Raw genomic sequence first — 15461 nt, 5'->3', positions numbered from 1 at the left:
AGGGCTGAAAAAAAATAAAAATAAAAATCGTGAATCGAGTTGCGAGTCGAGTCTCTCCCCCTCGGTCCTGAGAAACTGCGGCAGGAGTTTTTGGGCGAAGCCGCGGCCTCGCCTAAAGACTCCTGCCCGCAGCTCCCCAGGACCGGCACGGTGTCCAAAAAAAAAAGAAAGAAAAAAAAGAAAAGAAAAAAAAAAAAAAAAACACCCTCGATTCGAATCACGAATCAAGTTTTTTTGGGGGAGAAAAATCGCCCAGCTCTAATGAAAATACAGCAGAACCTCGGATTACGAGCATAATTTGTTCCAGGAGAATGCTCGTAATCCAAAAGTACTCGCGAGTTTCCCTATTGAAGTCAATGGAAATTAAAATAATTTGTTCCCCATTGACTTCAATGGCATGCAATACCACATATGGCCAGAAGCGCGGGGTGGTTGGAGGGCGCCGTAGAGCCTCAGAACAGCCGAAAAGGCCCAAGGTCACTTCGGCTGACCTCGGAAAGGCTTCTTTCCCGAGATCAGTCAAGCTGTCCTCCTGGCCTTTCCGTGTCATTCGGCTCCAGCGCCCCCCACCTCAGGCCAATCGCGGTACTGCACACCGCTTTGGCCTGAATGGTGTTCGAGACAACACTCGCAAAGACAACAATCGCAGGCGCACTGAGCGTGCTGCAAACGGCATCATGCCGTTAGTGGTGTCTCCTGCGCGGGAGTGACGTAATCGCTGCTCTGGCCAGTCACAGTGCCGGAGCAGCGATACCCGGAAGTCACTCTGGGTATCATGGTGGCGACGGAGGTGGTGTCCGAGGACCGATGAGGGGGCCTCATTCTTAGGTAAATAATTCATAATGAGCTAGTATACTAGCTTTAAGAGAGGGTTTACTTCCTCTTTAAGCACACCTCGCCGCCCTTACATGCCACATTTGGCATGCCATTTTTGACGGGGGGCGCGGTGGAGTGTGTACCTTGTTTTTAGTGGGACTTCCTGTCCCGCTTCCTCTTTTTGGCAACCTAGGCGACTCCTCCCTGCCAGCGATCTTCTGGTACTCAACTCGGGTCCCAGAAGATCTGGCTGGGCAATAGCAGCGCGACTCGCGCACGCCAGGCCGTGAAGCCGTTAGCCGTCACGGCCGGGTGCCCACAGTTGCTATTACGGTGCCGAGGAGGGGGAGAGGAGCGAGCCTCCGGGCGGCCGCATTGCTGGAACGTGGAACAGGCAAGTGTCAGTTTATTAAAAGTCAGCAGCTATGCTTTTTGTAGCTGCTGACTTTTAATAAGCTAAAAATAACAAACAGGTGGAACTCCGCTTTAAATAAACAAAGTTGAACCTTTCCAAACATTTTATACTTACCGGCTCTGTGTAACGGTTTTGCACAGAGCATCCTAAATTCCTCTTCTCAGGGTCCCCTGCTGGCGCCCCTCCCACCGAATGCCCACCATAGCAAGGCACTATACCATGGGGGGGGGGGGGGGGGGAACTCGTGCATACTCACTCCCGAGCCATCTCCATGTGTCCATAAGGCAGAGCTCAGACCCAACCCCCTTCTCACTGGCTGTGATTGACAGCAGAGGGAGCTAATGAGCCAGTGAAGAGAGAGCGAGTCGCAGCTCTTGTGCAAATTGCTGGATCGAGATTGGGCCCGAGTAAGTATAAAAAAAAGGGGGAGGGGGGGGCTACACGCAGAAGGTGTTTTACCTTGATGCGGAGAATGCAAACTTTCTGCATTTACAACCACTTTAAGGGGCGGGGGGGGTGCTCTAAAACTGCAGCTCAACCACACATTTCTTACGGCCTCTTAACTGCAAGTCCGATGAGCCCCAATAGAGAAACTAGATCAGACGGGGACACAGAAGAGGCTTTTTCTGGCTAATAAACATAACAGGTTTCCATATTATGGGGTCTGCGCTCAGAAAGGGGGGGGGGGTCTGTTGAAAATGGTACACAGGTGCACAATAAATCTCCAGCATCCACCAAAAAACAGAATGGTTACTTCTGGGTGGATCTACGCATACAAAAATATGATGGTTCAATTTTATTATAAAAAAATAAAAATAAAAAAGGGCGCCTTACAGAAATCAATTGCGCCGAATGAGGACTTTGACAAGTAAACAATAAATGGAACAATCCATCCTGATGGTAAAATCTGATCGAATTCAACCAGATGGATTTTTTATTAGAATCGCCAAACGCTCGTTTTTGAGCAGAGGATTTTCTTTATTATTGCATCTCTGGTCGATCGTATGGCGCTGCATGTATTATCGGAGTAACCGTCTAAAGCAGTGGTCTCAAACTGGCGACCCTCCGGCTGTTGCAGAACTACAAAGTCCCATGAGGCATTGCAAGGCTAACAGTTACAAGCATGATGGGACTTCTACAACAGCTGGAGGGTCCCCAGTTTGAGACCCCTGGTCTAAACCATTCGGGAAGGAATGCTTTTTTTTTTTTTTTTTTTAGGGCTTGTGTACATGGGCTCTGCTGTAAAATGTTAGCTTTTATGTTAGAACAGGTGCAAACTGAACGCATTTCATCTGCAGGTGTGCTAACGTATCTCAATAGGATGTGCTGCGTCCAGAAAAAAAAATAAAAGCAACACAAAGCTGGCAGTAAAATGGTTTCTCACACGGCACCAGTTCTGGCCGCACAATTTTTTTTATTTTTTTTCTAAAGCCCAAAAAGTTTTTTCACCAGGCAAGCCAGCAAAGACATATTCTGCCCAGGATGAAGGGACTTCGCCTTGATTGGTTTTGCCAGAAACATGGGCTTAGTCACCCTAAGCCCAGGGGAAATGCGCTCCAAGCCCATACCGTGGAGGGCAAATGCGCTCCAAGCCCATACCGTGCAGTGCAGTGCGCTCCAAGCCCATACCGTGCAGTGCAGTGAAGTGCGCTCCAAGCCCATACCGTGCAGTGCAGTGAAGCGCGCTCCAAGCCCATACCGTGCAGTGCAGTGAAGCGCGCTCCAAGCCCATACCGTGCAGTGCAGTGAAGCGCGCTCCAAGCCCATACCGTGCAGTGAAGTGCGCTCCAGGCCCATACCGTGCAGTGAAGTGCGCTCCAGGCCCATACCGTGCAGTGAAGTGCGCTCCAGGCCCATACCGTGCAGTGAAGTGCGCTCCAGGCCCATACCGTGCAGTGAAGTGCGCTCCAGGCCCATACCGTGCAGTGAAGCGCGCTCCAGGCCCATACCGTGCAGTGAAGCGCGCTCCAGGCCCATACCGTGCAGTAAAGCGCGCTCCAGGCCCATACCGTGCAGTAAAGCGCGCTCCAAGCCCATACCGTGCAGTAAAGCGCGCTCCAAGCCCATACCGTGCAGTAAAGCGCGCTCCAAGCCCATACCGTGCAGTAAAGCGCGCTCCAAGCCCATACCGTGCAGTAAAGCGCGCTCCAAGCCCATACCGTGCAGTAAAGCGCGCTCCAAGCCCATACCGTGCAGTGAAATGCACTCCAAGCCCATACCGTGGCATCACACTGGGCAGGGAAAAATACGTATGAGTGACCTTGTTTGCTCTTTCGCTCCCTTGCCTGGTGTCCATAAAGTTTACTGCGATTTGGGAGAAAAAAATAAAAAGTGGCTTGAACTTAGCATGTACTGCAGGGAGGAGGTGGATCCCAGAAGGCCAAGCACCGTGGTAGCAGCACGTTGGGCAGGCCAGAAAAAGTCTAAGTGACCTTGCTTGCTCTATTTCCTGGTGTCAATAAAGCTTACTGCTATTTAGAAAAAAAAAAAAAAAAAAAACATACACACACCATCTTGAACTAGCACGTGTTACTGGGAGTTCAGTTGCTCCATGGCGGTCACCATTTATTACCGCACCATTGAGCTAAATGGGAATCTGCTAACCTTGTTGCCCACAACATGGGCTTAGTCACCCCTACGGCTAAGCCCATACTGTAGATGAAATGCGTTTGTAGTGGCGTCACGTTGGGCAACGAAAAAATAAGTCTAAGTGACCTTGCTTGCCTAGTGTCAATAAAGCTTGCCGGAATTTAGAAAAAAAAAAAAAAAAAAAACACACACACAGCATGAACTTGGCATGTGCTGCCGGGATGGGCAGTTGCTCCATGGCGGTCACCATTTGTGGCTGCATCATTGAGCTCTGCTAACCTATGATTAACGCGCCATGCGTTTAGAATGCACCTCAAACATGGGAAGACGATACCCGCATACACAAGCCCTAAAGCCGATCGGTGACCTGCCCAGCTCTCTGTACTTTAGTCGCTCAAGTGCCTACACACATCTAGTCAGCTCTTCTCTACATAAAGGCAAATATCAAAATAATAAGTGCTAACGTTTTATCGAGTTCATGTCACCAGCTCCATCCAATGGTCTTGGTACAGTCCAGCCTAGGATTGATGAGGGAGCTTCAGATTAGTCCATGTACGTGGGGTACAGGAGTGATGATACCAGAGCGTAATCTTATTTATTGTACCGAAGGTAAGTCTAGAGGTGACATGTAGCCCTCTCGTGATAAATCTAGGACTCTGCATATATATCACTGCGAGGACGGGGGTCAGTCCCATTTCCAGAATTCCAGGCCTGTTCCTGGATTAGTCCCTTCCCAGTAACAAAGGAATGTCCTGAAAGGAAACTCTGGATCAAAAAAAAAAAAAAAATTATTGAAAAACCCCAGAACTGGTCCACAGGGGCCTTCATGGTTCAGTCTATTAGGAACTTACATATGCAACTGGATCATCAGTTTACTTAACACTGCAGGGGATTCCCCAAAGCCGGTCTACCATCCGCACCGCAGAGGTGTCCTTGGATCAGTTCATTTACAATAATGTAGTGTTGTCACTGTAGTAGTAGTCAGGGGGGATCATCCAATGCCAAACTGATGTGGCAATGCCGGTCCATCTCCAACAGTAAAGGGGTTGAGTCCATTTTCAAACATTTCAGGATGGACGGTCCACAGAATTAACAGGACAAGGCGGTGCAGCACTCTGTCCGGGCACTGACACCTGGACAACAAAGACACAAAGGGGACGTCGTCAGAATACAATACAAGCAAGCTGGAGTGATTATTACCAATAGAACTCTGGGGGTCTAGGCACACTTAAAGGGGTTGTGAACCTTCAGTTTTTCTTCACCTTCATGCGGGATCGCGCCCTCGGAAATTCGGGGCTCAGCTAAGTAAAACGGGGGCTTGCAAGGTGTTTTTTCACCTTCATGCATAGGATATGCATGAAGGTGAAAAAAACACCTTGCAAGTCCGGCCCCCGCAAGCCCCCATTTTACTTGCCTGAGCCCCGAATTTCCGAGGGCGCGATCCCGCATCGTTCTCCCCATGGCTGAGCGGCTCTTCACTGGATAGATTGACAGCAGCGCAGCCATTGGCTCCCGCTGCTGTCAATCAAATCCAATGACGTGGCTGCCGGGGGGCGGGGCCGAGTCATCCAATTGGCAGCTATGGACGCGATTGCGGGTGCGCTCCCGTGTCATACAAGGTAACTCCCTCGGGAGAGAGCTTGCCAGAGGGGGTTAGCCCTCACAGGGAGGAGCCGAGAGAGCCGCCGTGGAACCCCAGAAGAAAAAGAAGAGGAGGAGGTTCGGGGCCACTCTGTGCAAAACAAACTGCACAGTGGAGGCAAGTATGATAAATATATATATATATATATATATATATATATATATATATAATTAGAGAAAGATATATTGAACCTTTAGTGTCACTTTAAGTCATCCTTTGTGACGTGATACAATTCACTGCATTAAAGCGGAGTTCCACCCAAAAGTGGAACTTCCTCTTTATCCGATTCCTCCTCCCCCTTCCCCACCCGTGCCACATTTGGCAGCTCTCAGGGGGAGAGCATCTGTTTTTGAAAGGTACCTTGTCCCTACTTCCATTGGACCTCACCACGGTATGTCAGCAGTTCGGCCTCCCTCCTCCTATGCTGCCTGGCCAGTTAGAGAGCGCAGCGCATGTGCAATAGGGGCCTGGTCGTGAAGCCGCAAGGCTTCACTTCCGGGTTCCCTTACCGCCAATGGTGGCGGCAGCACCCGACGAAAACATCGGCTGGGGTGCCGACTGGATTAAAAAAAGTTAGCAGCTACAGTATGTGTATGCGGAACTCTGCTTTAAAGCAGCCCATTTATTATGGAGTGGCCTGCCAACACACCACAGCAGACAAAATATAAACCACATAATAGTGCCCCCCCGCCACATCACTGGCGTCAGCGAGAGGAATAGTGCCCCCCCGCCACATCACTGGCGTCAGCGAGAGGAATAGTGGCCCCCATCACTGGCGTCAGCGAGAGGAATAGTGGCCCCCATCACTGGCGTCAGCGAGAGGAATAGTGGCCCCCATCACTGGCGTCAGCGAGAGGAATAGTGGCCCCCATCACTGGCGTCAGCGAGAGGAATAGTGGCCCCCCCATCACTGGCGTCAGCGAGAGGAATAGTGGCCCCCCCATCACTGGCGTCAGCGGGAGGAATAGTGGCCCCCCATCACTGGCGTCAGCGGGAGGAATAGTGGCCCCCCATCACTGGCGTCAGCGGGAGGAATAGTGGCCCCCATCACTGGCGTCAGCGAGAGGAATAGTGGCCCCCATCACTGGCGTCAGCGAGAGGAACAGTGGCCCCCATCACTGGCGTCAGCGAGAGGAATAGTGGCCCCATCACTGGCGTCAGCGAGAGAAATAGTGGCCCCATCACTGGCGTCAGCGAGAGGAATAGTGGCCCCCATCACTGGCGTCAGCGAGAGGAATAGTGGCCCCCATCACTGGCGTCAGCGAGAGGAATAGTGGCCCCCATCACTGGCGTCAGCGAGAGGAATAGTGGCCCCCATCACTGGCGTCAGCGAGAGGAATAGTGGCCCCCATCACTGGCATTTTGAAGACCACTGCTCTATGAGGTTGATTTCTTAAAACAGTGAAGTTCAGTTTGCAAAGCCATAAAGACTGAAAAATGGGTGATCCTCTGTTGGCACCCCACTGCTCTTTCCATCAGAAAAACAAAAAGGTGCCAGCCGAACAGCGACTGCATCCAACCAGAAGCAGCTGCTGTTTGGGTGTTCTGACATCCGTGGTTGCTGGCTGTCTGAGGACTATAGCAGGTCGGAGAAATGTGTCCATCCGCACTGTTTAGCATGGATTGGGGAAATCCATAGATTTCTTTCATTTCGCCTGTGACTAGTCACCCCGCTGACTCTCTCCAAACACACCATTGATAAAGTCATTAAACCGTTACCTCCTGTGTCCTCCATCCTCGCATGAACTCAAATATTATCCACAGAAAATCTTCAAAAATAAAAAATTTCACGCAGACTGTCTTCAAATTCAGGAGAGTTTCTGGGGAAGAAGAAAAAAAGAAGGAGAAATTGTTGGAAAAATAATTTGTCGCCATGAAGTGAGGAAATCATCACGCGGAGAACTTCAACTATGTCTATCCATTCAACTATGTATATTATATGGGGGAGGGGGGGGTAAATTATCAGACCCGGGGAGCTAAGAGTGACTAACCACTTGGTATCCGGGCCATTGTACTACGACGGCCACAAGGTGCCTGGAGGACATCTACTGACGTCCTCGGCTCCTCTGGCCACTGGGGGGCACGCCCGCCGCGTCACTGAGGTGCCGATGCGTGTGCCTGGCAGCCACGATGTCCGCCAGGTACCCGCGAACCATGTCCTGTCAGGGAGAGGAGACCGTTGCCGTGTCCCTTGTACTTAGGGACACAGAGCGGTCTCCTGCCCCACTCAGTCCCCTCCCCCCACAGTAAAAAAAAATCACTTCTAGGGAACACATTTAACCCCTTCCTCGCCCCCTAGCGTTAACCCCTTCCCTGACAGTCACATTTATACAGTAACCAGTGCATACTTATAGCACTGTTCGCTGTATAAATGTAAATGGTCCCAAAAATGTGTCAAAAGCGTCCGACAACGTCGCAGTCCCAATAAAAAGAAGAAGAAAAAAAAAAAAGGAAGAAGTCATAATTCTATCCCCTATTTTGTAGGCGCTATAACTTTTGCGCAAAAAATAAAAACCGCAGAGGTGATGAAATACCACCAAAATAAAGTTGCATTTGTGGAAAAAAAAAACAAAACAAAAAAAAAAACACACACGTCAATTTTGTTTGGGAGCCACGTCGCACGGCTGCGCGATTTCGCAGGGGGGGTATATGTGCCCAGTAAGCAAGTGGTTAATATGGATACCATAAAAAAAAAGAAAAAAAAAAAAAGAAGACGACGTGGCCCTCCAGTTGTTGTCAACTCCTAGAAGTCCTGTGAACAAAAAGGTAAAAGGTTTAACCACTTTCCGACTGTGGCATGCCTATGCTGCGATTGTCCCACAGCTATCACATGGTACCTGGGAGAATTACAGCACCCTGTACCAAGTGATTAGCTGTAGCCAATTACAGATTACTAGTGATCACAGCCATCATGGTTAACCCAACAGTTGAAAACTTTGCCGTTACAAGGTACTTCATTGTAACCGCAAAGTGTGTAAAAAATAAAAATAAAATAATCCCTGATAACACTGTACTACTCTGAGGAGGTTATGTTGACACTAAACTACTCTGATGATTTTTTTTTTTTTTTTAATAAAAACAACACACAATCTACTTTCCAAAAAAAGCGTACTGTCCTGGCATTTTAGGGTCTCAAGAAGGATAATTACATCAGAACTGATCAATTTTTAAATGTACGCTATATTACCAAAAGTATCGGGACACCTGCCTGTACACGCATCCATAGGATTCCAAAATGGAGTTGGCCCACCCTTTGCAGCCTTTAACTCTTCTGGGAAGGCTGTCCACAAGGTTTAGGAGTGTGTCTATGGGAATGTTTGACCATTCTTCCAGAAGAGCATTTGTGAGGTCAGGCACTGATGCGAATGGGAAAGCCTGGCTCGCAGTCTCGGCTCTAATACATCCCATAAGGTGTTCTATTGGGTTGAGGTGCAGGTCAGTCATGTTCCTCCACCCCAAATTCACTCATCCATGTCTTTATGGACCTTGCTTTGGGCACTGGTCTAAATCATTTGGTGGAGGGGGGGTTGGGGGTTATAGTGTAGGGTTCTTATTCAGGGGTTGGGCTTGGCACCTTCATTCCAGTGAAGGAAACTCTTAAAGGTTTCAGCATGCCAAGACATTTTGGACAATTTCATGCTCCCACTTTTTTTGGGAACAGTTTGGGGACGGTCCCTTCCTGTTCCAACATGACTCCGCACCACCAGTGCACAAAGCAAGGTCCATAAAGACATGGATGAGCGAGTTTGAGATGGAGGAACTTGACTGGCCTGCACAGAGACCTGACCTTAACCCAAAAGAACACCTTTGGGATAAATTAGAGCGGAGACTTGCGAGCCAGGCCTTCTCGTCCAACATTGGTGTCTGACTTCACAAATGCTCTTCTGGAAGAATGGTCAAACATTCCCATAAAACAACACAAAACCTCCTGCGCTCTGGTGTTTCGCCAAACCGGGTCCTGCAGTATAGTCTAACGGCAAAATGAGAAGTCTTGCAGCCCTCCACAGAACAAAGGGTGTTCATACGGCTAAAATTAAAAGAAAAGAAAGGAGGGCGCACCGACCTTGTGCATTACCACTTAAAAACATTCCCATAGACACTCCTAAGCCTCGTGGACAGACTTCCCAGAAGAAATTAAGCTGTTATAATTGCAAAGGGTGGGCCAACTCAATATTGAACCCTACGGACTAAGACTGGGATGCCATTAAAGTTCCTGTGGAACAAAGGACATTTGGCCAGGGACGTCCTCCAGCCAGGAAACGAGGTGGGCTCTGTATAACTTGCCACAGCATCTAATGAGCAACATGAGAAGCTCAATCCCATCAACCACTCCTAAAATCAGACCATGGCCTCATGCAAGGACTTTCAATAAGACTACAACTCCCCTTTAACCAGGAAGACCACTTACAGGAGAAGTATTGTTCGACCACCCTGGCGCGGACATCCTGAGCGTTTCCTTTCGGAGGCGGTTGGAGCTCTGGCATCGGCTTCCTCTTGCGGCTGGAGGGCTCCTCTGTCTTGAGCGGAATGTTGTGAAGGATGGAGATGTTGTGTAGGATGCAGCAGGCCACGATGATGTCGGACACTTTAGTGGGGTCGTACTGCAGGCCGCCCCCAGACTTGTCCAAACATTTGAACCGGGTTTTCAGTATCTTAAAGGTTTCGTCTATGATATCCCGAGTCCTGTCGTTAGCCTCGTTGTAGGCGGTCTCACCTGAGGTGCTGGGTTCTGGGACTGGTGTCAACAGCCATGGGCGGCATGCGTACACAGGACCACCTGAAAACACAAGACATATTGGAGGCTATACTAATCAGTGGTGAGATGTACCTGCAGTAGTTTGTGTCTCTGCCCCTCCCACAATGGTGACATTTCCTGCAGAAGTGTCTCTGCCCCTCCCACAATGGTGACATTTCCTGCAGGAGTGTCTCTGCCCCTCCCACAATGGTGACATTTCCTGCAGGAGTGTCTCTGCCCCTCCCACAATGGTGACATTTCCTGCAGTAGTGTCTCTGCCCCTCCCACAATGGTGACATTTCCTGCAGTAGTGTCTCTGCCCCTCCCACAATGGTGACATTTCCTGCAGTAGTGTCTCTGCCCCTCCCACAATGGTGACATTTCCTGCAGGAGTGTCTCTGCCCCTCCCACAATTGTGACATTTCCTGCAGGAGTGTCTCTGCCCCTCCCACAATGGTGACATTTCCTCTCAGTTAGTGTCTCTGATCCTCCCACATTGATGAGGTTTCCTGTAGCACTTTGTCTCTGCCCCTCCCACAATGGTGACATTTCCTGCAGGAGTGTCTCTGCCCCTCCCACAATGGTGACATTTCCTGCAGGAGTGTCTCTGCCCCTCCCACAATGGTGACATTTCCTGCAGTAGTATCTCTGCCCCTCCCACAATGGTGACATTTCCTGCAGGAGTGTCTCTGCCCCTCCCACAATGGTGACATTTCCTGCAGGAGTGTCTCTGCCCCTCCCACAATGGTGACATTTCCTGCAGGAGTGTCTCTGCCCCTCCCACAATGGTGACATTTCCCCTGTAATCTGTGTCCCTGCCCCTCCCAGCTTCTCCCAGCTTGATTATACAATTATGAGCAGGGCTCGACAAATCCCGGTCGCCAGGTCGCCATGGCGACTAGAAATGGGGTCCTGGCGACTTGGCAGGGAAGGTTTTGTGAGCTGGCGCCATCTGGTGGTGAGCCGTTGGTATTACAAGTTATTACCACCAGATGTGTAAGCTGGCGCCATCTGGTGGTGGCCGTTGGTATTACAAGTTAAGCATTACAAGTTAAACAGCAATTCTAATGTAATTTTTCACTATTTATAACCCCCATACATTATATATATATATATATTTTATCCTAACATCCTAGAGAATAAAATTGCGATCGTTGCAATACTTTCTGTCACGCCGTATTTGCGCAGCGGTCTTACAAGCACACTTTTTTGGGAAAAAATTACACTTTTTTTAATAAAAAAATAAAACAGTAAAGTTATCCCCATTTTTATTAATATTATGAAAGATAATGTTACGCCGAGTAAATTGATACCCAACATGTCACGCTTCAAAATTACGTCCGCTCGTGGAATGCCGACAAACTTTTACCCTTTAAAATCTCCATAGGCGACGTTTAAAAAACTCTACAGGTTGCATGTTTTGAGTTACAGAGGAGGTCTAGGGCTAGAATTATTGCTCTTGCTCTACCAATCGCGGCGATACCTCACATGTGTGGTTTGAACTAGAGGTCGACCGATATGGGTTTTTCTCTGGCCGATACCGATGCCGATATTTAGAATTTGGGGCGGCCGATGGCCGATATATGATGCCGATTTTTGCAGCCGATATTTTAGGCCGATTTTTTATTTTTTGGCAGGTGGTGCTAATTGGCACTGGCAGATTGCACTGGATGGAACCAATTGGCAAAAGCAGATGGCACTGATTGGCAGGTGGCACTGAATGGCACTGGCAGGTGGCACTGGGTGGCACTAAGGTGGCAGTGGCACGTGGCACTAAGGTGGCACTAATTGGCACTGGCAGGTGGCACTAATTGGCACGTGGCACTGGATGGTACTGGCAGGTGGCACTAATTGGCAGGTGGCACTGGATGGCCTTGGCAGGTGGCACTAGTTGGCACTAGCAGGTGGCACTGGATGGCACTGGGTGGCATTGGCAGGTGGCACTGGATGGCATTGGCAGGTGGCACTGGATGGCATTGGCAATGCCATGTGGCACTGGATGGCATTAGCAGGTGGCACTGGATGGTATTGGCAGGTGGCACTGGATGGCGTTGCCACTGGCAGGTGGCACTGGATGGCATTGACAGGTGGCACTGGATGGCATTAACAGATGGCACTAGTTGGCATGGCATTGGCAGGTGGCACTGGATGGCATTGGCAGGTGGCACTGGCTGGTTGGCATTAGCAGATGGCACTGGCAGGTTTCACAGCACATAATGTAGCGGATAATGTGTGAAACTCTATACAGTTTCACAACTGCTGCAGAGAGAAAGAGGAGCTCAGATTCATTGCGATGTTGAAGGTGGGCGGGACCCGGGTTGGGCGGGGCTCAGCTGTCCACCAGCCAATGGGATGAGATCATTGGCTGGATAACTGCTGAGTCCCGCCCACCCCGGGTCCCGACCACCTTCAACATCGCAACGAATCTGAGCTCCTCTTTCTCTCTGCAGCAGTTGTGAAACTGTATGAAGAGAGAGTTTCACACATTCAGCTACATTATGTGCTGTGAAACTGTGAGAGCAGAGAGAGAGAGAGGAGCTCAGATTCATCGTGATGTTGGAGGTGGGCGGGACCCGGGGTGGGCGGGACCCAGCAGCTATCCAGCCAATGATCTCATCCCATTGGCTGGTGTTGGACAGCTGAGTCCCGCCCACCCCGGGTCCCGCCCACCCCGACATCAGTCTGACAGCTCCATTCTCCTTCACACACACGGCACTGCTCTGCAGACAGTGTGGAGAAGGGAGGGGGAACCCCATGTTCCTCCTTCCTTCTCCACACTCTGCTGATGCAGATCTGCTAAATATCGGCCACATTTGGATAATAATCGGCCGATGCCGATTTCTCCAAAATGACTGAATATCGGCCCGATATATCGGCCGGCCGATATATCGGTCGACCTCTAGTTTGAACCCCGTTTACATATGCGGGCGCTGCTCACGTATGTGTTCGCAAGCTCGTCGGGACGGGGCGCGTTTTCTGGCTCCTAACTTTTTTAGCTGGCTCCTAGATTCCAAGCAAATTTGTCAACCCCTGATTATGAGGTAAGGTAGGGGAGGGCGGCTCAATCGTTTTAAACCACAGCACTTGCAATAGATTCTAAAACAAGCTCATGGCTGCCATCTTCAGGCTCTGCTCTCATATGTAGAAGTGATCAGTGAAAAGCTGCCTGATCATTTCTATGGGATGCAGAAGTTGACCTCAATATATTCTAATTCATTAACTGAGAACATAAATGCACATTGGGAGTATGGAATTTGCTATGACTTCACTTGACACCTGCTTGTTTCTGGTAAATTGGCAAACAGCCATTTTTAGGAGACCGGCAATGGCCCCCGACGGATAGGATGGGCTCCACTTCTATACCAACAGTAATTGTGAGGTTTGGTCAAAATAAAAAAACAAAAAACAGTGAAGACTTACCCAACAGCCACCCACCGCTCAGCCGACCGCTCTCGAACCCCTCGTACACCGAGGACTGTCTCAGGATGGAGGAATTCTGGGAACTCCCGGGAAAGGCAGAGAACAGGCTGAGAATTTTGCAGTTGCTGTCGACAATCATCTGCACGTTGACCGAATGGTAGCCCTCTTTATTCCTATACATATCCTCTCTCTCGTGCGGTGCCGATACCGCAATGGGCATACAATCCAGAACTCCCATAACATGCGGGACGCCGGCCACTTGATAGAAGTCGCTTTTCAGTTTCTGCCACCCGGCCTTGTCTTTGGGAAAGCTGATGAAGGTGTGCACATGTTTCTTCAAGGCCTGGATAACCGGCACCAGGAACCGAGAGAAGGTGGACTGCGAGACACCACCGATGGCCGAGGCTTTGGTTTGAAATGATCCGGAAGAGAAGAAGTGTAGACAGTTCAACAGTTTCACGATCCCAGGAATGGCGTGGCTCCTTTGGGTCAGCGGGTCAATGTCGGACCTTATTAACTCGTACAAGTCTATAATGGTGCTTTTGGTGAGTCTAAACCTTTCAAAGACCTCCGCATCCGTCAGTCCTTCCATCCCTGTGCGCTCCCTGAATATCCTTGGCCGCCTGATTCCAAGCACCTGAGGCTTGGGTGCCGGGGGCCGTTTTGGCTTAGGCCGAGGTTTTTCTACAGGTGGTGGCCTAAGGTTCTTCTTCAGCTTTGGTTGGGGTTTGTCATTCTTTTCGTTCTCCTGGACTTGGAGCAAGTACAGCATGACCGGCCCAAAGGCCTCCATGATATCCCCTGGAGAGGTTTTACAAGATGGTAGATGTCGTCACTATCTCCACTCCATTGTCGAGGCAGTAAGGAGGCTCACAGGCTGACGCAGGTCACACAACTCATCAGGACTGAATACCATGCCAGAGATCCCTGCCAACAAACTACGGGAACACAATCAACAGCTCCTGTGTCAAGTCCTGTGAACAAAAAGGTAAAAGGCCAGTGAGGTCCTTGGATTCTAAAAGGCGTCTACACAATCCTGATGAGTCAACGTATAATATAAACTCAATGGCCAACAGTATGTGGACACCTCTCCAAATCATGGCGTCTCCAGTGAAGGCTACTCTTAATATTACAACATACCAAGACATTATAGACAATTATGAGCTTCCAACCTTGTGATAACAATTTAGGAAAGGTCCCATCTTTAACCACTTTATTACTGGGCACTTAAACCCCCTTCGTGCCCAGACCAATTTCCAGCTTTCAGCGCAGACGCATTTTGAATGACAATTGCGCGGTCATACAACACTGAACCCAAATTAATTTTTATCATTTTTTTTCCCCACAAATAGAACTTTCCTTTGGTGGTATTTGTATAATTAAACTTAATTAAGCTCAGAAATGCACATAATATACATAAAAAACATCCATAGAAATTGACAGGGCCACTGATAGGGGGGGGGGGGGGGGACGACCCGCCCTCCTGTAGGGGGCCCAGACAGCAGGAGGGTCAGTGGCGCAGAGAATGAAGGATGACAGCTTCTCTCACCCAACAACTGAAAGACGCTTTTTCCCCCGCCGGCTTTCAGCTGCTGGGTGAGACACAAGTCCAGATTTAGGGGATGCTGGGGTGGGTTGTTGTGCCTACCCTGATTTCAGTTCTGTCCCATGGCTCACGCCACAGAGCTCCTGCCCCTGTCCACACTCACAGCCGGGACAAGGAGACAGCAGCCTGGAGCGGTGAGAGAAGAAGAGCCAGCAGGAGGTGTGCTGTGTTCTGCATGAACGAGGGGGGGGGGGGTATGTGTGAGGAGCAATAATGGGGGAGGATAAGTGCTGGGAGG

The 15461-nt window shown here is 49.7% G+C and overlaps 1 protein-coding gene across 2 annotated transcripts; it reads right to left on the bottom strand.

Annotated features, from left to right (window-relative positions):
- Window positions 1-3459: 3459 nt before the first annotated feature.
- LOC120936059 (putative nuclease HARBI1) lies at window positions 3460-14581 on the bottom strand. 2 transcript variants are annotated; one of them, XR_005748581.1, is made up of 5 exons: window positions 13618-14581; window positions 9871-10239; window positions 7182-7282; window positions 4100-4953; window positions 3460-3835 (listed from the first exon to the last, which is right to left on the bottom strand). XR_005748581.1 is itself a non-coding variant. In XM_040348157.1 (3 exons), coding segments are annotated over exons 1-3 (1164 nt in total). In that variant the 5' UTR covers window positions 14411-14581; the 3' UTR covers window positions 6943-7280. The 2 variants fall into 2 exon arrangements, 1 of the variants encoding a protein (XP_040204091.1); XM_040348157.1 differs by lacking the exons at window positions 3460-3835; window positions 4100-4953 and having other exon boundaries at window positions 6943-7282.
- Window positions 14582-15461: the final 880 nt, after the last annotated feature.

Source organism: Rana temporaria, chromosome 4 (assembly GCF_905171775.1).
Source record: "Rana temporaria chromosome 4, aRanTem1.1, whole genome shotgun sequence".
Classification (NCBI taxonomy): domain Eukaryota; kingdom Metazoa; phylum Chordata; class Amphibia; order Anura; family Ranidae; genus Rana; species Rana temporaria.
Note: the sequence above shows the minus strand (reverse complement) of the source record. Positions and strands in the feature narration are given on the sequence as shown.

Excerpts from the sequence above, each read along its gene's own strand:
- LOC120936059 (XM_040348157.1), bottom strand. The coding sequence starts at position 14,410 with ATGGAGGCCTTTGGGCCGGTCATGCTGTACTTGCTCCAAGTCCAGGAG. Across the intron at positions 10,240-13,617 it reads GAGCGGTGGGTGGCTGTTGG|GTGGTCCTGTGTACGCATGC; the intron begins GTAAGTCTTCAC and ends TTGTGTTTTCAG.